Source organism: Rhincodon typus, chromosome 33 (genome assembly GCF_021869965.1).
Source record: "Rhincodon typus isolate 14 chromosome 33, sRhiTyp1.1, whole genome shotgun sequence".
Classification (NCBI taxonomy): Eukaryota; Metazoa; Chordata; class Chondrichthyes; order Orectolobiformes; family Rhincodontidae; genus Rhincodon; species Rhincodon typus.
Window position 1 is genome coordinate 3,318,438 of NC_063364.1, and position 25,351 is coordinate 3,343,788.

The following is a 25,351-nucleotide window of genomic DNA, read 5'->3' on the forward strand; positions in this document are numbered from 1 at the left end:
ACCATCTAGTTTTGAACTCCCCATCCCTGGGAAAAAGATTATATGCATTCATCCTATCCATGCCCTTCATGATTTTACATATCTCAATAAGGTCACCCCTCATCTTCCTACAGTCCTATCCTGGCCAACCTCTCCCTATAACTCAGGCCTGCTAATCCTGGCAATATGCTCGTAAATCTTCTTTGCACACTTACCAGTTTAACTATGGCTTTCCTATAACAGGGTGATCAAAGCTGTACACAATTTTCCACATGCGGCCTCACCAATTACAACTGTAACATAACATCCTAACTCCTATACTCAGCGCCTTGACTGATGAAGGCCAGCATGCTAAATGTCTTCTTCACCACCCTGTCTACTTGTAATGCCGCTTTCAATGGACAATGTACTTGTACTCCTTGTTCCCTCTGTTCCACAACGCTCCTGAGGACCTTACCATTTACTGTATAAGTCCTACCTTGGTTTGACTTTCTGAAGTGCAACACCTCACACTTATCTGTATTGAATTGCATTTGCCAGTCCTCAGCCCAATTCCCCATCTGATCAAGATTCCTCCGTAATTTTTGATAACCTTCCTTACTATCAACAATACCTTCTAATTTTGTACCACCCACAAACTTACTAATCACGCCTTGTCCATTCACATCCAAATCATTTATGTCAGTAACAAATGAGAAAGGTCCTAGCACCGACCCCTATTTCACACCACTAGTCACAGGCCTCCAGTTTGAGAAACAACTTTCAACCATCATCCTCTGCTTCCTACCATTGAGCCAATTTTAAATCCACTTAACTAGCTCTCCCTGGAGCCCATGCAACCTAACCTTCATGGCTAGCCTGCTGTGCAGGACCTTTGTCAAACGTCTTACTAAAATCCATGTAGACAACATCCACTGCCCTACCCTCATCTATCCTCTTGGTTACCTCTTTGAAAAGTTCTAAAAGATTTGTCAGACATAACTTCCTGTGCACAAATCCATGCTGACTATCTTTAAACAGACTTTGACTATCCAAATGTTGGTTGATCCTGTCCCTCTGTATCCTCTCCAATAACTTGCCTACCATTGATGTCAGGCTCACTGGCCTGACATTGACGCCAGATTGATTGATATTATTAACCAAAACTATTAGGAGATATGCGACAAAAATGTAGGGAGTTAATTCACAGATCAATCATGATCTCATTGAGTGGCAGAACAGTGGGTTCTCATAATTTTATGTTCAGCATTGCTACTACTATAACATGATTTGACTATATACACATTGTACAATTTATCTGCTCAGCATTTCCATATTTCAAATTCAAACACAGTTTCCCTGCAGTGTGGAAAGAGGCCATTTGACCCATCTGCAATGGTCCCCCAAAAAGCATCCCACCCAGACCCAGGCCCCCAACTTATACCCATAACCCTGCATTTCCCATGGCTAGTCTGCCTAGCCTACACATCTCTGGACACAGTGGACAATTTAGCATGGCCATCTGCCTAACCTGGCACATATTTGGACTGTGGGAGAAACCAGGGCACCCAGCTGAAACCCACAGAGACAAGGATAGTGTGTAAACTCTGCATAGACTATAACCTAAGGCTGGAATTGAACTTGGGACCCTCGTGCTGTGAGGCGTGGTGTTAACCACTATGCCACCCTACATGTTCTTTCTTATTTGATCACAAGACTATTTGTAAACATTTAATTACCTTTTACTTTTACATAGTTCCCTAGCCACTCAGTGTTTGCTTTAAGTCATTACTAAGATTAAAATTTAGAAATAGGACCCTGAATTGCTGAGCTTAAGATGTTAGAATCAAAATCTCAAATGTCCTTGGATTTCATTCTTGTTGTCTATCTCTAAGTCTTGTTTTAATTAGCTTAAATTATTGATGAAATAAATATACTGTATGGGATTTTCTGGTCCTTGAAATACGCTACAATTACTAAGGAAGCCATAGAATTAAATCCTATCTCTAATTCACTCCACATTCCCACCACAAATAGTCTATTTTACATCACTGGAAAAAATATTTCAAGAATTCAGATTTTTACAAAATATCCTCTTACTCTTGAAAGGAATTTATTTCCTTTCGCTATTGGAAATAAATCAGCAAAGAATGTGGACTAATTAAACTCAACCAAGAGATGTTTAGTTTGGTGGTCTGTTTGTGTGCCATGGCCAGAATGAAATAATAATTCATACATCATCGTTTATTTGAAGTTCCTATTTCTCATGACTTTTTTTAAATACACAAGTGTTTAAAAAATACTCCTTATCCTATCATAAAAGTATTTCAACTTCCCCAGTTGGACTGGATCCAAAATGAAATAAGCATCAAGGGTCAGGTTTTTAAAAGGGTTGTGGAGGTGAGCACAACATCAGGATGGTCCGCAGTTTCCTGCATCCAGTCTGTTCTAAATGGGTCAAATTGTTGGGCTGGATCTTTGCTATCTGCTCACAGGTGGTTTCCAGTAGGGAAATCTAAAGGATCTGTGGAGCTCATTCTTCCAATACTGACTGGAATTTTCCAGTTGGTGAGGAGAGAAAGACTCACAGTGTGAGAATTTCAGAACGTATAGTTTTGATAATTGAAGAAAGGCCTGCCAATGGCGAGTTGAAGAAAGTGGAAAATGCGCATGAGGCCAAAGGTGGAGAAATGTGGAGTTCTCAGACAGTTGTAGAACTGTTGATAGAATTGAATCTAATTACCTCCAGTTAAGCTAGGCCTACATAATGCAGCTCTGTCTCTGATTCAGCAAAATAGTATTTAAACACTGTGTAATTGTTTCCATTTAGTAAAATAATTGTGCTCAGTTTCTTTTCATCTTCTTGGGTTGTACTGACTACTTTTGCAAATGACCTGTAATTTCTTCATAATTGATTGCTTCTGGTAGGTCGCTTGATAAGATAATAGGTATGCACTTCAGCTTTGGCTCCAAAATTGAGGGCACCTGACCTATGAACATGAGTGCATATGGTGCATTATTTCTGATTGGTTTTAGATCTTGGACTATTAGAATTGTAATGTTTTATTATTTAAATGCTCTATACGGTGATGTTCAGAAACAGCTTAGTAGCTTTTTATGATCCATCCTGGGAAACCCATGTTAATTCCTCCTTAATTATGCTCGTGTGTGAAGCTGAATTCAAGTTGGTAGAACCTTCTGGTCTGGAGGGTTTAAAAACTAGTTCCCGATTGATAAGTTTAGTTCATCAGAGAGCAGTTTTTCACCCTTCCAGAAATGCAGCTTTAACCCCATATCTTCTGTAAGGTCCATCACTTTTGCCAGCCAGATGACTCTACCTTTCTCTTAGGGAATGTTCTTTGAACCTAAGGCTATTTTGGTCTGTAGTTCCTCATTTCTTTGAACCAACCCACCCCCCACTCGCTTTTCTCTCGTCATTTTTATCAGCTTCTTCAGCTCTGCATTGCCCACCCACTCTTCCAAATGCTTTGATCCACTGTCTTTAAGACCTTGGGAATTCACTGTAGATTAGTTTCGCCTTTGGTGGTGTCTGTGTCTCCAGCTGCAAAGACTCCACACACTGTTTTACTCTGTAATAAATACCTCTGCCTTCCACTTTGAATACCCTTTTTCTTACCAAGCATTTGGATCAGGCTTCTGGTTGACCCTAAAAACATCCTTTGAGCGTTATTTTTGATCACTTTTTTTTGTTTATATATGTAATATAAATTATTTTAATAAGTCAGTGCAATTTATTTTCATTTCTTTTCCTGCAATCAGTGATGAACTGTGTAGTCATGCAGCAGATGATTGCTGACTCACCACAAGTTGGTCTTGTAAAGGCCCATGTGATCTGCTGCTATGGTGAATACATGAACTCGTCGCTCCTGGAGCAGTGGTTGCTAAGAATCACATTCTGCTATTTTCTTTCAAACATAAGAAACCTCAATGAATTCTTTAGGCTGGAAAGCTAGTCAGTTGCATAAGCCATTCAGAGACTCTTAGTACATTAGTGTTAACCTGTTTGGTACCTTGTACAAAATGGATATTTTCAGAGGGTTCAATGAGAATAAAGTGTTAATGCAAGTGCTGAAGTTTGTTAGTAATAACACAGTGACATCATCTTTGTTTGCAGGAATGACCCTTCCAGAGGAGGAATCAGATGGCGGACAAAGCAGTAAATTTTGTCTTGTTGCAATTGGACGCCTTCAGGTACATTAGTGCTTATTGAGGAAATTAATATGGTTGTGTCTTTCCCCCAGTGCAAGGTACAGACTTCTTACTAAATCTCCTTTATTTCAGATTACTGCAAGAGAAGGCAAATGTGAGAATTATATGTAACTTTACAAAATTAATATTTAATTTGCATGAAGTAAACCTGTATTTAATAACCACAACTGAGGAAGGCTTCACAAAGGTTTTGAGGATGTAACTAACAAGTTAGATAGAAACATTGGGGAGCTTCACTAAAAGGATGACAGTGGATAGACAATGGCAAACATTTAAAGAGTACATGGAGGAACTACAACAATTATTCATCGCTGGCACAAAAGTAAAACAGGAAAGGTAACCCAGCCATGGCTAACAAGGGAAATGAGGAATAGTATAAGATCCAAGGAAGAAACATATATAATCGGCCAAAAAGAGCTGCAGACCTGCGGATTGGGATCAGTTTAGACTTCAGCAAAGAGGGCAAAGGGATTGATTAAGAGGGGGAAATAGAATACAACAGTAGGCTTGCAGGGAATGTGTAAACTAATTATAAAAATTTCTAAAGATATGCAAAGAGAAAAAGGTTAGTGAACACAAATGTAGAACCCTTACAATCAAAAACAAGGGAAGTTATAATGGAAAACAAAGCGTTTGCAGACCAATTAAAAATGTATTTTGGTTGTCTCTTTGCAAAGGAGGACACAATATCCCAAAAATGTTGGGGAAACACAGGGGCTGGTGAGAGGTAGGAGCTGAAGGAAATCAGTATGAGTAGGGAAATGGTGGGGAAACTGATTGGAATACAGGCTCACAAATCACCTAGGCTTGATAATCTCCATCCCAGAATAGTTAAGGCAGTGGCCCTAGGAATAGTCATCTTTCAAGATTCTGCAGACTCTGAACAGTTTCTGTGGATTGGAAGGTAACTAATGTACCCCCACTATTATAGAAAAGGGAGTAGAGAGTCCATTATTAAAGAATTAATAGCAGAGCACTTGGAAAATAGTGACTGAGCTGAATACAGCCAGCATGGATTTACAAAAGGGAAATTATGCTTGACAAATCTATTGGAATGTTTCAAGGATGTAATCAGTAGAGTTCATAAGGGGGAACTTATGTGGTTGACTTGGACTTCCAGAAGGCTTTCAATAAGGTCCCATATAAGAGATTAGAATGTAAAATTAAAATGCATGGCACGGGGGTAGTGTCCTGACATGGATAGAGAACTAGCTGCCAGACAGGAAACAGAAGTAGGAATAAACAGGTCTCTTTGGGTGGTAGGCAATGACCAGTGGGTACTGCAGTGATCAGTGGTTGGACCCCAGCTATTCACAAGACCTTATGATAAAGGAGCATAATTAGGCCAATCAATCCTTCAAGTCTCCTCCGCTATTTGATCATGGCCGATATGTTTCTCCATCCCATTCTCCTGCCTTCTCTCCAAAATCTTTGATCTCCTTACTAATCAAGAACCTACCTACCTCTGTCTTAAATACACTCAATGACTTGGTCTCCACGGCGCTCTGTGGCAATGAGTTCCACAGATTAACAACTTCTGGCTGAAGAAAATACCCCTCATTTCACATCAAAAGCGTTATTCCATCACACTGAGGCTGTGTGCTCAGATCCTAGTTTCTCCTACTTGTGGAAACATCTTCTCCACATTCACTCTATCCAGGCCTGTCAGTGTTCTGTAAGTTTCAATGAGATCGACCCTCACCCTTCTAAACTCCATCAAGTCCAGACTCCTCATACAACAAAGAATCCCTTCATTTCCAGGATCATTCTTTGAGCCTCCAAGGCCAGCACACCCTTCATTAGAAATGGGGCCTAAAACTGTTCAACATATTCCAAATGCAGTCTGAGCAGAGCTTTATACAGCCTCAGCAGTACAGTTCTGCTCTTGTATTCTAGACCTCTTGAAATGAATGCTAACATTGCATTTTCCATCCTAACTATGAACTGAACCTGCATATTGACTTGAAGAGAATCTGAACTGGGACTCCTAACTCCCTTTGTGCTACAGGTTTCTGCAGCCTTTCCCTGTTTAGAAAATGGTCTATGCCTCTATTCTTCCTCCCAAAGTGCACAACCTCACACTTTCCCACATTATATTCCATCTGCCACTTCTTTGTCCACTCTCCTAGCCTGTCAAGTTACTTCTGCAGCCTTGTTGTTTCCTCAACACTATCTGTTCCTCCACCTATCTTGCCTTCAGTTCCTTCACCCAGATCATTAATATATAATGTGAATTGTCCCAACACTGACTTTTGCAGAACACCACTAGTCACTGGCTGCCATCTGAAAAAGACCCCTTTATCCCTAATGTCTACCTTTTGCCAGTCAGCCAATCCTCTCTCTATACCAGAACCTTGCACCTGACATCATGGGCTCTTACCTTATTTAGAAGCCTCCTGTCTGGCACCTTGTTAAAGACCTTCTGGAAATCCAAATGGATCACATCCATTGGCTCTCCTTTTTCTCACTTGCTTGTTACCTTCTCAAAGAATTCTAATAGATTTGTCAGACATGACCTCCACTTGACAAAGCTGTGCTGACTTAGTCCTATTTTACCATGCACTTCCAAGTAATCCGCAAAAACTCAGCCTTAACAATGGACTCTAAAATTTTAATCAGTGAACAAGGTCAGGCTGACTGGCCTATAATTTCCTGTCTTCTGCCTCTCTCCCTTCTTAAACAGGAGTGTTACACTAGCAGTCTTCCAGTCCTCCAGGACCCTCCGTGACTCCAGTGATTCCTGAAACATCATCTCTTCAGTGTCCTCAGCTATCTCCCGCAAAACTCTGGAGTACAGTCCATCTGGTCTGGGTGAATTATCCACTTTCAGAAATTTCTGCAACCCAGCACCTTCTCCTTAATGATGGCCCCTACACTGACCTCTGGCCCCAGACTTCCTTGAAGTTCTGGTATGCTGCTGGTGTCTTCCTCTGAAAACTGATGTAAAGTACTTGTTCAGTTCCTTTGCCATTTCTTTTCTTCCCCATTACTACTTCTCCAGCCTCATTTTCTAGCGGTCCAATGTCCACTCTTGCTTCTCTCTTACCTTTTAGATATCTTAAAAAGATCTTGCAAACTTTTTCTATAATACCAGCTAGCTTACTCTCCTATTTCATCTTCTCCATCCTTATTGCTCATTTAGTTGTCCTCTGCTGGTTTTTAAAAGCTTCCCAGTAATCTTCACCACCTTGTATGCTCTTTCTTTTGCTTTTATGCAGTCACTGACTTCCCTTGTCAGCCACGGTTGTCTTGTCCTCCCCTTAGTATGTTTCTTCTTCCTTAGGATGAATTTCTGCTGTGCCTCCTGAATTACCCCCCCAGAAACTCCTGCCATTGCTGTTCCACCATTTTCCCTGTTAGACTTCCCTTCCAATCAATTCTAGTCAGCTCTTTCCTCATGTCTTTGTAGTTGCCTTTACTCAGTTGTAATATTACTACATCTGATACAAGCTTCTCCCTCTCAAACTGCAGGGTAAATTCAGTGGGATCTACCACAAGCTGCTCCAAAACAAAATCTCGTAGACATTCCACGAATTCCTTTTCTTGAGATCTGCTATCAATCTGCATTGTGAAGTCCCCCAAGATTATTGTAGTAGTGCCTTTCTTACATGCTTTTCTTTTCCTGATTTCTTTTCTTCCCACCTCCTGACAACTGCTCGGAGGCCTGTACACAGCTCCCATCAGGGCCTTTCTTCCTTTGTAGTTTCTCAATTCTATCCACACAGATTCTACACCTCCTGATTCTATATCACTTCTTGCCATCAATTTAATTTCATTTCTTACCAACAAGGCAAACTCACCCTCACTGCCCACCTGAGAGACATTTCAATAGCATGTGTATCCTTGGATATTTAGTTCCCAGCCCTGATCTCCTTGCAGCCACGTCTCTGTAATACCCATAACGTCATACCTGGCAATTTCAAACTGCGCTACAACCTCTTTTACCTTACTTTGTACATTTAAGTATAAAACTGTCAGTCCTGCATCGATTGACCCCTTACTCACAATTGTCTCCTTATCTGCTGTGCCTGAAGTTAGATTCCTGACCCTTCCCAAACTTTCTGTACTTTTACTTGTTATGGAAAATTTAACTGAGCTCTGCTGAGCTCTCTTGCCCCTCAACTTTAACTTTTTTAATAATTTTCCATGCAACTGAAACCAACACCCCCACTATTTAGTTTAAAGCCCTATCCACAGTCCTAATTATGCAATTGGCCAGGATGCTGGTCCCAGCACAACTCAGGTGGAGCCCATCCCATCGGAATAGCTCCCTTCCCCAGTACTGGTGCCAATGTTCCATGAATTCAAACTCCCTTCTCCCTTACAAATCTTTGAGCCACGCATTTAGCTCTTTAATTTTGTTGAACTTGTGTCAATTAGCTCGTGGCTCAGGTCGTAACTCAGAGATTTTAGTTCTGCTTTTTAATTTGGACTCTCACTGCTCATATTCCCTCAGCAGAATGTCTGTAGTTGTCCTTTATCATTAGGAACTACATGGACCATGACAACTGGATCATTCCCTTCCCACTGCAGGTTCCTCTGCAGCACAGATGAGCTATCCTGAACCTGGGCACCTAGGCACACAATGCAGCTCTCAGGACTCTCAATCCTGGTCACAGAGAGCAGCATCTATCCCCCGATTACAACTATAGTTCTCTTTTCTCCCCATCTTTTGAATGGCTGCATGTACCATGGTGCTATGGTCAGTTTGCTCATCCTCCCTAGAGCCCCACCCTCATCCACACAGGGAGCAAGAACCTCAAACCTATTAGATAAGCTAAAGGGCTGAGGCTCCTTCAGCTCTACCTCCAGGATCTATCTACCTACCTCACCCGTAGTCACACTCTTCTGTCCATGACCACTGACCATTGACCAAATTCAAGGTAATTAATCTAAGGTATGTGACTTCTTCCTGAAACACAGTGTCCAGGTAACTCTTCCCCCACTCCTGATGTGTCGCAATGTTCAAAGCTCAGACTCTACCTTATCAACTCTGAGCTGGAGTTCCTGAAGTAACCAACATTTGCTATAGATGTGGTCATAATGAACCACAGCTGGGTCCACCAGCTTCCCCATCATGCAGTTACAAAATATCGCCTAGCCCTATATCTCAATTTTAATTACGTAGTTCTCAATTTGAGTTTTAATGATTTCGTATTCATGTTTTAATTCATAGACTGTGAATATTTTCCTTATTTGTCTTCAATCTGAAAGTAACCTATAATAGATAGCTAGCAATTTGACTGTCACCAACAAATGAACTTATGGTTTCTTGAGATGTCACTCTTCTTCACTGAGACCCTGTTCCTGGACTTCAATTTATCCTGTTTAAAACAAAGCCTTACAAACTATGAGCCAAAAAAAGCAAGCAAAACGTACGTCTTTCCTTCTGCACCAAATTCCCACACTGCTTCTAAATTCCCTAACTATACATTTGCTCGGGCCGTGTCCCCCTCCAGATATGATCTCTCCTTTCTGACAGTGTGAAGCTTGCTGATTATTGAAGCTTGCTGTCATGCCAGCCTTAATGTGTTCTAATGAGCTATTTAATTTATTCAGTTTTATATTTAGATATATTTTTATATATCTTATTAACCTTACCATCAATTGCTGTATTAAGTTGAACCTTAGGAATAAAATAAATCTTAGCCACTTACCATATACTCCCCAGATAACTAGCTTCTACTGTAGCAGAGTAAGAAACATCTCCTGAAAAAGTTTAGGAAAAACAAATTCAACAGAACACCTCATTCCTTTCCTCACTTGAGCTTCCTTAATCACTCAATTGCCACACTCTTTGAAAGTCAGCACTAACTGGGCTAGTCTTATATGCTGCTGAGACTTGATGAGGATCCACTTAGACACTTTACTGTGGTAGCATGCTGGAAATTGACCCCCACATTAGGAAAACGGGAGGTGATCACAATGGAACTGTAGCATTCTTTGTAACCTGGATGTTGTTTCTATTGGCTAAAGATTCTCGAACTAGAGAATATAGTCTCACATAAAGAATGAATAATTTAAGAGTAAGAGGTGGCAAAATTTCTTCACCACGTTGAGAGCCATAGGTATTCAATTGATACTTATATTCAAAATTGAGATGGATAGATATTTTGACTGTGCAGGAATCAGGATGTGCATTCATCACGATCGTGGCTGATAGTCCAATTCAACAGCCTAATCCTGTTTTCTCCCCATTACCTTTGATCCCATTCGCCCCAAGTGCTATATCTGGCCGCCTCTTGGCTACATTCAATGTTTTGGCATCAATTACTTCCTGCGGTAATGAATTCCACAGGCTCACCACTGTTTGGGTGAAGAAATGTCTCCTCATCTCCGTCCTAAATGGTCTACCCCTGGTCTACCCCTACTGTGACCCCTGGTTCTGGACACACCCACCATCAGGAACATCCTCCCTGCATCTACCCTGTCCAGTCCTGTTAGAATTTTACAAGTCTCTATGAGATCCGTCCTCATTCGTCTGAACCCCAGTGAAAACAATCCTAACCTAGTCAATCTCTCCTTATACGCCGTTCCTGCCATCCCTGGAATCAGCCTGGTAAAACTTTGTTGCACTCCCTTGAAAGCAAGAGCATCCTTCCTAGAAAAGGAGACCAAAATTGCACACAATATTCGAGATGTGGAACAAAAACAAAGTTGCTGGTAAAGCTCAACAGGTCTGGCAGCATCTGCGAAGGAGGAAATGTTTCGGGTTCAATGACCCTTCCTCAGAACATTCTGAAGAAAACTCTGTTTTCTCCTTCACAGATGCTGCCAGACCTGCTGAGCTTTTCCAGCAACTTTGTTTTTGTTCCTGATTTACAGCATCTGCAGTTCTTTTGGTTTTTATTCTAGATGTGGCTTCACCTAGGCCCTGTACAACTGCAACAACACATCCCTGCTCCTGTACTCGAAACCTCTCGCAATAAAGGCCAACATACCATTTGCCTTCTTTACTGCCTGCTGCACCTGCATGCTTACCCTCAGCAACTGTTGCACAAGGACACCCAGGTCCTGCTGTGCACTCCCCTCTCCCAATTTACAGCCATTCAGTAATCTGTCTTATTGTTTTTGCTTCCAAAGTGAATAACCTCACATTTATCCAAATTATACTGCATCTGCCATTGATTTACTCACTCAACCTCATTTCAACCTGTTGTAATCATGCTGAAGGATCCCTGCATCCTCGTCACAGTTCACCTTCCCACCCAACGTGGTATCATCTGCAAACTTGGCGATGTTACATTTGGTTCCCTCGTCCATATCATTAATATATACTGTGAATAGCTGGGGTCTCAGCACTGCTCCCTGTGGCACCCCACTAGTTACTGCCTGCCAATTTGAAAAGGACCCATTGATTCCTATTCTTTGTTTCCTCTCTTGATTATCATTTTAATCAAATGGAGCCAAGAGGCAAAAATGAACGTACAAACTTTGCAATTTTTTTCAAGAAAAAGAACTGTAAAATCAAACTAACTACTACAGCAATCGTAATATTGATATTTTCAATCAACGATGAGCATATTGAAGAGAGGAGCAATTGGGGAATAAAATGATACTTGGCCAACCCAAGTCTCAGCTTTCAGAGACAGACTTGTTAAATGGGGTGGAACCTCAGAAAGATCAGATTCATATGATACCTTACAATTCTCTGCACATCAAACAAAATGTTTCTGAGAGTCTCTGTGCCTTTACATTGAAAGAAAAAAATTACAATAAATTGAAAGGAAGTTTAGATCATAAAACATGAAAAAGTCTTTGTTTTGTAATTGTTTGTTATGTTGTCAATTACCACAGTACAATGCTGTCTAAATATTTTTGGTCTTCTAAGATGTTTTTTTCAAGAGTTGCAAATTTATTTCCTTGAAATTTGTCAAGGTTCGTTGTTTTCTTAAATGTTGAGATTCTCAGATGCGGTTGGTTCTAAATTAAAAACAGAATCTGAAATTTAAAACGAGGCAACTTTTTAGAAATTTGTAGAATCCTTTTGTTGTGCAATTATCATGAGCAAGTTCCACTCATGGTTTAAGCATTACAATTTAATCAGAAATGGTTGCTGCCTTGTACTGTTAGAAGAAGTGGATTTTTAGCCTAGAATGATGCAATACACCATATTCAGGCAAACATGCCTGTGCAGGCTCTTTGAAAGAGCTGTCTGATTAGTCCCATTTTGTTTTTTTTCCTCTGTGTCCCTGCCAAATTTCCCATTCTCAAGTAAACTTCTGATTCTATTTCTAACATTGCTATTGAACGTGAGGTTGTTGACTTTCTCGCCAAGCTGGCTTGTTTTCGTTCAGACATTTCGTCACCATGCTAGGTAACATCATCAGTGAGGCCTCCTTAAACGCCATCAGTTTAACTGGGACAACATAACTATAGTAGCCCAAGCCAAACATTGACACGCACGGGAATTCCTAGAGGCACGATTCTCAACCCATAATGCAATCAACAAACATATAGAATTGGACCCCATATACAAATCCATACAGAACAAAACCAGAAACGACACTACTCACCATAGCGGACCGGACAGTATAAATTCTAAGCGGAGTAGAATAACATCGCTTCATCGGAGGCCTCACTGATGATGTTACCTAGCATGGTGACGAAACCTCTGAACAAAAACAAGCCAGCTCGGCGAGCAAGTCAGCAAACTCACTCACAACCCGAGCTACAAATCTTTGCTAAAACCTTAAATTGCTATTGAACCTATTTTCACTAACTTGTTAGGAATTTTATTTCTGATCATAATCACTAAGAAGATCGCTCCTTAGTCCTATCCCCCAACCCTGGAATTTGTCAATTATCATGAATTTGTGTTCTCTGGTTACCAACTCCCCTTCCATTAAAAACTGGAAAGGTTTCTTGCTAACTACTCTATCATGTTCCATCTTAACTGCTAAAGCATGTCTTAATCTTTTCTGTTTCAGGGAGAATAATCCTATACCTTGACCTTTCTTTGCAATTGATACCATTGTTTTGTGCGCTATACTCCAGCTGAGGTTTAACTCGTGATTTATAAAATTGTATTTTTAGCTTTCTTGTGTTTGCACTCACTGCCTCTGTTTATAAAGTCCAGGATACCAAATGCTTATTAAAAGGCCTGATCTAAGTTTGCAGACCCCCATGTCCCCATTCCAGCACACTTTTTAAAATCATGCCATTTAACGTACATTGCCACCTCTTTCCCTTCCAAAAGACATCATTTAACATTTGGCTACGTTAAATTTCACCTGCTCATTTTGCCAGTCTAGGTCCTCCTAAATTGCTTTTCAAAAATATTTTCCTCTGAGCTTACAACAATTCCAAACTTTGTCATCTGCAAATGTTGAAATTATGTATCTTGTTGATGTAATTGATATCTATTAAAGTGGTGAACTTAATACCAAGCCCCAGAGACATCACTGTATACTTCTCTCCAGTCGGAAATATGACCATTCAGCATTTTTCTGATCTGTCTGTCCTAGGCTCTTTTGAATTCATGCTATCCTTATGCTTCCATTTTGCTTAGTAGTCCACTATGTGGTACTTTATCAAATGCCCACTGCAACTCAATAAATAGATATGTAAAATTAAGAAATGTAAAACAAAAAATCTCCATGTTATCTGCCTGTGCAATTTTCTAAATAGTTGTTTCTAATTCTTTCTGTTGATGTCGAATGTAGATCTGAATTCTAGCCAATGCTAAATAATACCAATACTGATAATTTTCATGTAAGGCTAGATGTTGCCCACAAGATCAGGTGTACACTAGAATCTTATATAGAGTCACAGATAAGGTCATCAAATTTTAAATTAGTGATTTGTATCAGTGCATGATCTAAGGGTGAAGCTTGTGTTGGAACAGTGCTGAGGAAAAATCAACTTATATTTAAAAGGGGAATAGTTAATAAAAGCTAAATATTTATCATCTGTTCATAAATATAAACTTAGCTGGTAAAAAAGACCACAACCAGTGAAAGAGAGGCAGCAATAATTGCAAGATTATAAGCTCATTATGTTAAAGCGGGTATTCGCAGTGAAAGTGCAGTTGAGTTTTTAATTCTTCAAATCTAGTGGGACTTTTGTACACCCAACAGATTTTTTTTGTTAATCTTAAGGAAAGAATGAATTAAAGTGGGTTTCCAACAGACCAACCAGATCTGAGGTTCCCAAGACATACTTTAATAATCATTCCTCCTAGTTCAGAAACGCCTGACACACTTTTCAAACCGTTCTATTTCCTATAACTGCAGATCCCTCAATTCTTCTCCCCACGACCCAGTCCAACAATTTTGTTCTAATCACTAACACTCTCTTGTCTCATCCTCCTTAATTTAAGCCTAAAACCTTGTCATCGCCTCCACAGTTCAAGAAAGCGTACTTTTTCTCTTAACCTGGTTAATGCTGTGACCTTCCTTTATTTCCTTCCTTTCTAAATGTTGTGCCTGGATTCCCCTGTCTCCATGGAATACTGCTCCCCACTGCTTATGTTTTCTGTTGTGATGGCATCCATTCATGCTGCCACACAGGTCAGAAATTTCTGATACTGCAAGAATTCCTACTAACTGCACAGCAACATGCAACCACTCAAAATGTCAGGAGATAGGAGATTTGGGAGGTTGCCTGATGAAATGGAAAAGAACCTGGATTGTGTGGAAAATTCTCTTCAAAGTGCTTACTGTCTACATCTAATACATACAGTGAACTTGGATGAAGTTGTCCTTCAAATGTCTTAATCTTCTATGGCATGCGTTCAGTGATTAATCTTTCAGTCTCAGGAGAATAGTTGTGGAAGGGAGATACTTCCATGCAAAATGCAGTGTTACTTGTAGCTTTATTTTCTTTAATAATTTTTTTGCAATTTCAATTAACAGTTTTGTGTAATATTATTTTTATTTATATATGACATTGTTACCCCCAATCTCTGCAATGTGTAATTGTTATCTGCTTGATTTGATGACATTTTGTGTTCTTATGTTTTAATTAAGTCACCTGTGGTACTACTAGCCACTGGTGATATATTTTGTCTTGAATTTTACAGTTTGCTCAATTATTTTCAAGTATGAAACGCAGCCACACCATATGCTTTTAATCTGTTTGAAAAGCCTTTTTTGACTCCCTAAAACTGCTGCCAGTTCAGATTTTTGTAAATTATTGTGGGTCTATAATTGTACACAAACTGAAAAGGAATCCAACAGAACTGAAATCAGATTTATTAGTTAAGATTTGCAAGGCCATCCAAAAGTTATTGTATCAGAACGTCCTGCACATGAAGTGCCTGTGCAATAGTTTGTTGAACAAAGGACAGACGTGTTTGTTAGGTGTGAGCTTTTGTTGACTTTCTCCTTTAGCCTATTTTGTGTTTATCCTTCAAATTCTGTTCTGATGCTGCACACCACACCATTCCTGATCAAAGACTGTCACCAAGTTCTCTCCTAATGCTTCCTTAGAACTACTCTGTAGGAGGTATAGTAAAGCAGCCTGAGGTGAACCTGGAGATTTATTTAATTTCCTAAGTAAAAATTTCCCAGCTTCTTTCCCTTCTTTCCTGGAGAGGTCCTTTTTATCTTACACACTGTCCTTTCCTGGCATGTGAGCCCAGGCAGCAAGCATTGATAGTCAAGCCCAATCTTCTGCTCACAAATGTCTATATGACAGCACTTTCCAACAGCATCACTAAACAGCACATGAGCAAGAAATGATTTCTTTATTTCTTCCTTAGTACTGGAATGCCAAGTCTGCTTCAACTGAGCCATAACCAATTCTAAGAATAGAACCTGGGACAGTTCTGAGCTGTATCATTTATTTTTAGGCTGTCTATTGATTAAATCATCAGGATTGTCATTTCTTTGTAAGAAGTGGTTAGTCTTCATTAAGCTTCAGGAAATCACAGCTCAGATCAGGAATATATAGACTATAGACTCCTTTTCTATCCTTGTTTGCAGATAATTAGGTCAATGATTTATTTAACAAATAAGAGATCATTTTAATTGCTGCGGCATGACTGCCATTATATTCCCAATGTATAAACCCAGGAGAATGAAATGTGTTACAAATGTGTGAAAATGCTGCAAGTGACTGATCTGCCTTGAATAAAAGATTCAGTATTTATGATTTTAGAAAATAATTGTAAATTTAGTAAAAAGTATTTTATAGAAGTTGAAGTAGGTTGAAGAAAGTCCTGATAAACCACAAAAGATTCAATAAGTTAATTGTTTATTCACTTTAAACATTAATTATCTTTTAATGTTTGATTTTAAAGCATTTTGGAACCATAGATATACCACATTTACAAAGTTTTCTTGTTTTATAATTGCACCATTGATTGAACCCACTTGTTTCATTCACTTCCTGAGTGAGGCATTAACTATTGGATGTTTTATGTATTGATACCAGTTCTGAGTGTTGTCATGAAGATAAACTGTGTTTCTATATGTGGAATTTTAATACAAAATTTCTTTAATATAAATGAAGATTATTGATTTTAGTATTTCAATTTTTTTTGTTATTTTATTGAAAGTTATAATTTATGCGCAGGGCAAGGTAGATAATGGAAAGAAAATGATTAATTTTGTAACCCATACCTATGTCATGTCTGCTCATACCTTTTATAACATGGGTTAGATATATGCTGTACAATCTTAGAATGTAATGTAGTGGCATTATCATCTTCTATTCTGGCTAGCCTGGCCAAAATTGCCAAAAAGTTCTGACAGTTTTATGATTTGTTATCAACCAGTTCTGGATTGAACCTGCCCATACTTCTTTCACAGAGGACTTTATTCAGCAGAAGGAGGCAGCCAGGCTAGGTTTGAAACTCTGTACCAGCTAATTACTTTTCATCCCTTTTATAAGTATCAGTATTCCTCTTTTTCCATTTTAACTTTTCCACCTTCCTTGTCTCATTTCCTGGACAAATTATTGGTGGGAATTCGGGTAGCTAACCTGGTCATACGATTCTGCCAAATGTATTGCCAAATCTGTAGTGCACACTTCTCCACAGCCCAAAATATATTTCAGGTTTCATTTCCCAGGTCAAAGCTACATTTAGGTTGTTTTTTATGTTTGACAGTTGTTTACCAGCATATTCCATCAAACAACAAAAATGACTGTTCAATATGATCTCTCCCATGTGGTATCTGGTTTCTCAGAATCTTCCAAAAGAAGCCTCAGTGAGCAACAAAATAGGATCTTGCATTTGTAGATGCCTGTTTTCAAGCATTTGGAGAAATCTGAGGATTAACTCCCTGAGACAGATTGTGGGCTCACCCACAAGGAATTAGATTCTTGCGAACAAAGTTATGTCTTGCATTCATCATAAAATGTTCATTACAAAATTGTAGGCTGGAGTCCAGCACATATGCTGCAATCATGCAGCATAATTATAGTTCTTTCCACTAATCTGTCAAGAGTAAATTAGGTTGTTTTTCTTCCGTTTTTCTTGTTTCAAATGCATAAGTAATTTTTTTTCTTCCACTCTTACATTTCCATTTTGGTTCCTTTCTGCTAATTTCTTGCCAGTACTGTTTTTGTTATGTAAGCGTGATAAGCAATACAGAACTAAGATGGGTTGATGGAGGCAAGATGCACATCACTCTTTGAATTAAGAAACAAGATGGAGGGATTGAGTGGCCTCTTCCTATTCCTATCGTCCTCCTCAAGCATCTCCTTCCTTCCTTCACAATGTGCAACAAACTAGACAAACCATTGCTGTTACTTCATATTGCTATTTGTGGAAGGGAGGAGGAAAGTACTTATATTTAATTTGTATTCAATTCTGATAACTTTTCTAAGGTAACCAGCTCGCCAGTGTGCATGGATATGAATGGTCTCGCCATTCCCACAGAATTCCTGTCTAGGCACAATTCAGATGGACTGTTTACATTCGTGGATCATAGATGCATCACTGTTATTGGCTATCAGCCACAGGTTAGTTCCTTGCTCATCTGTTTACAGGCTTGTTTGAGGATCTCCTTATTGGTTGAAGGACTTTTCATGTTAGTGCAGTACCTGAAATTTAGCTTGATTTCAGTTACATTTTACACAAATATAATGCATCATGAGGACCTCATGAACAGATTTCAGTTAATAACCAGATCCAGTGAAAAGTCATGGCTCTGGAGAAATTACACACTGAAATTTCAATAAAAGTCAGGTATCTATAATGATTTCAGTACTTTTTGGATTAACTGAGTAATAAATCACTATACTGCTTTGAGCTTTAGACAACTTGTGTCATGTCCAGGGAGTTAGTGCAAACAAATGTCAATGAACCAGATGCAGATAACAGCCATGTCTTTCTGTCAGGGAAATGGCTGTTGGGTTAAACTGAAAATCATTTACCAGCTTGTCTACTCCAAAAAGTGAGCAAAAGTGAACCCCAGTTAACGCACAACCTTTGAATACAATTAAACATCTAGTTAAATACCGTCAATAAGAATAAAACCACTTGCAATCTTGGCTTACCTCTGAGACAAATAATCTAATTCTGTCTACTTAAACACTTTTTATTAATTTTCTCTTGTTAGGAGCTACTGGGAAAGGATATTGTCGAGTATTGCCATCCCGAAGATCAAAGCCACGTGCGAGACAGTTTTCAGCAGGTATTTATAGCATCAAGTGACAAAGCAGTAGGCTCTGATAACTTGCATGCCGTTTTTTTTAATGAATTTTCCATGCTCATCTTAATTCTTTAAACACAAACAGTCTTGACTTGATGATATGAAGTCCTGAGCTATTTACTATTTTCCATTTAAAGGGTGACTTCATAATTACAAATATTCTACTTTATTCCAGTAACACCTGTAAATCAGGAAGTGAAAAGGAGAGAGGAACTTGGTGAAATTACAATCATGAGGAAAGCAGTTACAAGCAAACTGATGGAGCTACGGACTGATAAGTTACTGAGTCCGATGGGCTATATCTTGGGCTCTTAAAAGAGATGGCTGATGAGCTGTTAAATGTGTTGTTTAATTATCGAAAATTCCCTCAATTTAGGAAATGCTTCATCAGACTGGATGGTAGCAAATATAATCCTATTCAAAAAGGCAAGGAGGCAGGAAACTATAAACCAATTAGTTGGAAAGGTATTAGAATCCATCATTAGAGATTATTGCTGCATGTATGGAAAACCTCAGGGGAAATAGCATCAGTATGGTTTTGTCAAGGGGAATTCATGTTTTACCAATTTACTGGAGTTCTTTTTGAAGGAGTTATACATATTATAAAGGGGGGCTTATGGATCTATTCTACTTGGATTTTCAGAAGACATTTGATAAGACGCCACATTAAAGGTTTTTGTAGAAAATTGGAGCTCATGGTACAGGCGTAGCATAGATAGAGATTAGCAGTTTGGCAGGTAGAAAACAGAGTATACCTAAATGGTTCTTCATCTGATTGGCAGGATGTGACACATGGAATCTTGCAAGAGTATGTGTTGGGCCCCAACTTACAGTTTGCATCGATTCCTTAGATGAGGGGAGTGAAGGTCTGATATCTAAATTCACAGACAACATCAAATAGATAGGAAAATATGTTACGAAGAAGGCATAAGGAAGTTGCAGATGGATAAAGATAGGTTGACTGAGTGAGCAAAAATCTGGCAGGTGGAGCATAATGTATGAAAATGTGAAGTAGTTCATTTTTGAAGGAAGAGTGAAAGAGCAGAGTATCATTTAAACAGAGAGCAACTATAGAATTCCAACTTGCGGAGCGATTTAAGTGTTCTGTTGTATGAATGCAGATTTAGTATGTAATCAAATAGGCTAATGGGATGCTGTCCTTTACTAAGAGAGGAATTAAAATCAAAACCTAAGGATGTTATGGTTCAGTTATACAGGAAATTAATGAGACCACTTCATAAATACTGTGTATAATTTTGGTCTCCTCATTTAAGGAAGAATTTAAATTGATTGGAAGTGGTTCAGAGGTGCATTATTAGATTGATACTAGGAATGAGCAGGTTGACTTATGAGGATAGGTTCATTGGCTAGACTTGCTTTCATAGGAATTTAGAAGAGTTAGGGGTGACTTGATTGAAGTGTGCAAGGTCCTGAATGATCTTGACAAGGTGGATGTGGAATAATGTCTCCTGTTGTGTGCCAGAACTAAGAGTGCTGTTCTAAAGTTCTTTCAAAACAGAGATGAAGAGAACTTTGTACTTTGAGGTTGCACGATTTTGAAGTCTCTCCAGAAGAAGCAGTGGAGTCTTTGAATATTTTAAGACAGAGGTGGACAGGTTCTAATGAGGAGTCAACAAGACTTGAAATGTTAGCTTGCTTTCTGTCCATGAATGCTGTCTGACTTGCTGTGATCTCCAGCATTTTTTGTTTTCAGTGGATAGATTCTTGGTAGCCAGGGGAATCAAGAGTTGGTGTGAATGTGAAACTTGAAACACGAGCAGATCAGCCCTGATCTTACTGAATGGAGCCGCAGGATCGTGGGGCTGAATGGTCTAATTCTGCTCCTGTTAGTATGTTCGTATATGAGCAACATAAGTATGCACATAAATATGCACCCTAATGCACATTTTGTGTAAAGAATTCCATGAGAAATTAGATTTTGAAATAACTTATTTTGATTGTACAAAATAAAATATGAATATTTCAACCAAAGATCCACCACTAGCCACTTGCATCTCAAATTGACTTGTAGCATGTAAACAAATTAACGTTAATCTCCAATTAATGAAAAGTTATTTATGTCCAACATCCAGGACAGAGGAAAATCTCTGTTATTGCAGAATGTAAGATTTCTAAAAGGTATACAATTCATTGCCTTTCTAAGCCTCATTAATAGTTGGATTGGGTTGATGTCGCTAAACCATGTGAGAAAGGAAGCTACCTGAAGCTTCTTCAAAGCTACTTTGTGCATCCTACCAATAATAAAGAACACGGGGAAGAATTAAGTACCAGCATTATCACTGAGGAAGTAGTAATAGATAAACTAATGGAGATAGAGACACATTGATCCCCTGGTTCTGATGGCTTGGCATCCTAGGATCCTAAGAGAAGTACTTAGGAATAGTGGATGTGTTGGTTGGGATTTTCCAAAAATCCTCAGATTCTGGAGAATTGGTAAACTGCCATTGTGATACCTCAGTTCAAAAGGGACAGAGGCAAAAAGCAGATAGCTATAGGCTGATAAGCCTAAAATCTTTTGTTGGACGAATGTTAGAATTAATTATTAGGGAAGTAATAATAGCACATTTGAAAAATCATTACTCAAATCAAGTAGAGTCAACATGGCTTCATGAAAGGGACATAATGTCTGATAAATTTACTACAGTTGCTTAAGAAATTCTCAACCAGAGTGGATAGAGAGGAACCGGTAAATGTGTTACATTTGTATTCCCAGAAGGCATTTGACAAGGTACTTTACTAAAGGTGCAGTCATAAGTCACTGTGTTGGAGGTGGTATATTGGCATGGATAGAGAATTTACTAATGGACAGGAAACAGCAAGTGGTGATAAAGGGTTCTTTTTCAGGTTGGCAACCTGTAACCAATCGGGTTCCACAGGGATCAGTGATGGCACCACAACTATTTACAATATGTGAAGGAAGCCAATGTGACATAGCCACATACACAGATGATACCAAAACAGGTGTGAAGGGGATACCAACAGTTTAGAGAGAGATATCGATAGGTTATATACATGTGAAAAATTTCACAAATTGAATATAATGTGGAATAATGTGAAGTTGTTTATTTTGGAAGGAAGAACAAAAGAGTCATTTAAATGAAGAAAAACTACAGAAAGCTGCAACATAAAGGGACTTGGGGACACTTGTTCACGAAATATAGAAAGCTGGACACATGCAACAGGTAATCAGGAAGGCTAATGGAATGTTGGCCCTTCTTTCAAGGGGCTTGGAGTATAAGAGTGGGGAAGCCTTAGTGCAACTGTACAAGATGCTGGTAAGACTAGTTCTGGTGTACTGTGAGCGGTTTTGCTCCCATTATTTAAGTGAAGAAATTTCACTGGAGTCAGTTCAGAGAAGGTACAATAGGATGATCACTTGTAAGGAGGGATTGTTTTAATGAGTGAAGGCTAAACAGGTTTGGTCTGTACTCTCTGGAGTTTAGAAGAATAAGAAGTGGTCTCATTGAAGCATAAAGCATTCTTAAGGGGCTTTACAGGGTAAATACTGAGAGGTGTTTCCCGTTATGGGCAAGCTTAAGACCAGAGGGGATCGTCTCAGAATAAAGGGGTGCCAATTTAAGACTGAGGTGAGGAGGAATTTCTTTTCAGAGGGTTGAGAATTTTTGGAACACCTTGCCACATACAGCAATGGGGCAGAGTCCTTGTGTGTATTTTAGACTGAGATAGATCCTTGATCAATAGGGGAACCAAGAGTTATGGAAAAGGCAGGAAATTGGATGTAAGGAATGTCAGATCAGCCATGATCCTGTTCAGTAGCAGAGCAGGTTTGAGGGCCTGAATGGGCGACACCTGTTCCTATTTTCTTATGGTCTTGAACCTCTTGTTTGAAAAAAAAGAATGTTGATGGATTTTTTAATGGTTAAAATAACAGACAAAATTCAAAATTTCCTGCTCCTTACCTCCAACTGTTCCTGTTCGCTAATGCTTTCATTGACGAGTGTTGTTGGGCTTTTCAGCCAAGGTGGGATAACATGATCCTGTCACCACCATCTCTCTGTATGTGTATGTTTGCTGTAGGAGTTCTGGACAGTGATCAGAAGCAGATACACTAGGCTATTATCTGTTAACCAGTAAGTACAAGATTAATTGCCTCAGCCAACTCAACATTGGTTAGAATTTGAACAACTCTGTCCTGTGCGAGTCAGTTGCTCGTCATATGAGGAACGGTTGATCTGCTTCATGCATCAGGATGGCAACACAATAGAACAAGAAGCATTACCATTTTCCTCCTTTTGGTAATTTTTTTTGTTTCATAAAAGATCAACAAAGATAATTCAAGTGGAAAGTTGCCTGTTGTTTCCAAATTCCACTAATTAGCATATGGATGATATCTCCGAATTGAACAGGGAAGTTTTATTTTCCTGTCCTGTTTAGCTTCCTTTTGACAATCACATCTCTGCATGTGATGGTAGCAAACGCAAGGCTTCAAAGATAAGATATGGTGTTGTAGCTTCAGTGAAATTGCTATCTGCGTTAAATCTTATGGTAAGCGGAATGTAATCAGATTTCATTGCCGTTTCCCACAAATAACACGTCAAAATTAATGCACTATATATATATTATCCATTTAATTATTTAACTTATCCATGAAATGTTTTTGAGTACATGCATACCTCTATACTTTAATGCCTACAATTAGAAAATCTTGCAATAGTTCACTACCACCATTCTGTAATGAAATGCTCAAATTGCTTATGACTTAAAAATAATCATAGAATCCCTACAGCCTGGAAGCAGGCCATTCAGCCCATCAAGTCCACACCAACCCTCTGAACAGCACCTCCCACCCAGACCCAGCCTCCTACCCTACTCCTGTAACCCTGCATTTCCCATGGCTAGCCCACCCAGCCTGCACATCCCTGGACATTATGGGTAATTTAGCACGGCCTATCTGCCTAACTTGCACATCTTTGCAGTGTGGGAGGAAACTGGAGCACCCGGAGGAAACCCGCGCAAGACAAAGGGAGAACATACAAACTCCACACAGACAGTTGCCCAAGGGTGGAATCGAACCCGGGTCCCTGACGCTGTGAGGCAGCAGTGGTACCAGCTGAGCCGATAAATGTGAAGGATTTCACAATGGATCTAAACATGTAGAGAGGTTACTTCAGGACCAGACAAAGATAAGTGAAAGGATGTTGCTATGCAAGGTTCAGTGCAGCAATAGATGTCTGACAATGTGAATGTGTTGCTGTGAGGTTTGTGCAAGGTAACATTCAGTATCCCTATTCTACTGTCTCTGGGGCCTTCCTCAGTGCTGCTGGATAGTAGAAGGTAATTTCTGGCTATTGACTAACAGCCTGTCACTCTGACACCTGAGTGTGCTGTTTGCAAATATTCACTGACGCTGTTGAAAATCAAAGATTTTTTCGGATTCGCAGTATAGGGAAAAAATAGCAGTGTTTCACTGTGGAAAAATCTTTCACTTTGCGTCAGGCTGAAGGTGGAAGAGAAGCGGCCTGTCATGTATTCTATTTGTTAAATTTTGAAATACCAGTGAACAGAATACCAGACAAGGAGAGATATATTGCAGGGTGAAAATACAGAATTTGCATAATCATATGTTGCATTGAATCAGCAGTTAGATTGTGAGAATATATTTTGTATCTCCTATTGTAATTCTTTGTTCATTAAAATAAGGGAATTGGCTGATAAAGCAACCTTTACCTTTGAATATAAAAATGTGAGCCGTTGGTCATTCCGGCATTTAGCAGTTATGTTCATGAAGTGTTGAAGTTCTTTGATTTGATTTTGATTTTATTGTCATGTATACAAAAGTACAGGAGTCCAGTGAAAAGTGTATAATGTCACCACACAAGGCACCATCTTAGGTGCAAGTACCTAGGTACAGAATCTTAAGAACAAGGTAGAAAGGAAAAACAAAGTTAAAAGTGAAGCTTTGCAGAAATTATAGTATAGCTTAAAACATATGAAATGAGGTTAAAAGTTACACATTGCAGAGCTTCTTAGTTTTAAGTAGAAAAAAGAAATAAAGCTAAAAGTTCTGACATTACAGTCTTAAGTGCTTAGCCACAGTGGGACCGCTCTCCAAGGAATGGAAGTCCACGCTGAGGCCATGCCGGGCTGAGAGACCACCACGTACTGCTGAAAGACCCCCCACACTGGGCTGTGAGACTGCTGGGCCAGACCGGGATGCTGTCTCGCCAGGCCGGGAGGCCGCCTTGCCGTGTCTGCGCTGAGTCCGTGGCCAGAAGTCCGTGGCTGGGAGAAGAAAGAAGAGAAAAAAAGGAAAAGAAAACACTGCCATCTTGGATTTAAAAGGTTCTAAAGTGAAGCACACAACTACTGCAAAAAGCAGTCTTGCGTATCACTTGGAGGCTGAAAAGAAAAGCAGCCTAAATTATTTCCTCTGATAATTGAAAGCATTAACATTTTAAGTTGGTGTCATTTCATCAGAATTTGGAAAATTTAGAAATGTATTAGGTATTAGAACATATTGCCTTTTACTGTCCAGCAACGCTGAGGAGAACCCCAGGGACGGTAGAATAAGGATACTG

At 39.3% G+C, this 25,351-nt stretch overlaps 1 protein-coding gene across 1 annotated transcript in view; it reads left to right on the forward strand.

Annotated features, from left to right (window-relative positions):
* arnt2 (aryl-hydrocarbon receptor nuclear translocator 2) overlaps positions 1–25,351 on the forward strand; it is a 347,885-nt gene that overhangs the window by 192,540 nt on the left and 129,994 nt on the right. Inside the window, exons 8-10 of the mRNA XM_048616062.1 lie at positions 4,094–4,170; positions 17,965–18,099; positions 18,699–18,773. Of these exons, the coding sequence (XP_048472019.1) occupies positions 4,094–4,170; positions 17,965–18,099; positions 18,699–18,773 (287 nt within the window). The remainder of the gene's footprint in view (positions 1–4,093; positions 4,171–17,964; positions 18,100–18,698; positions 18,774–25,351) is intronic.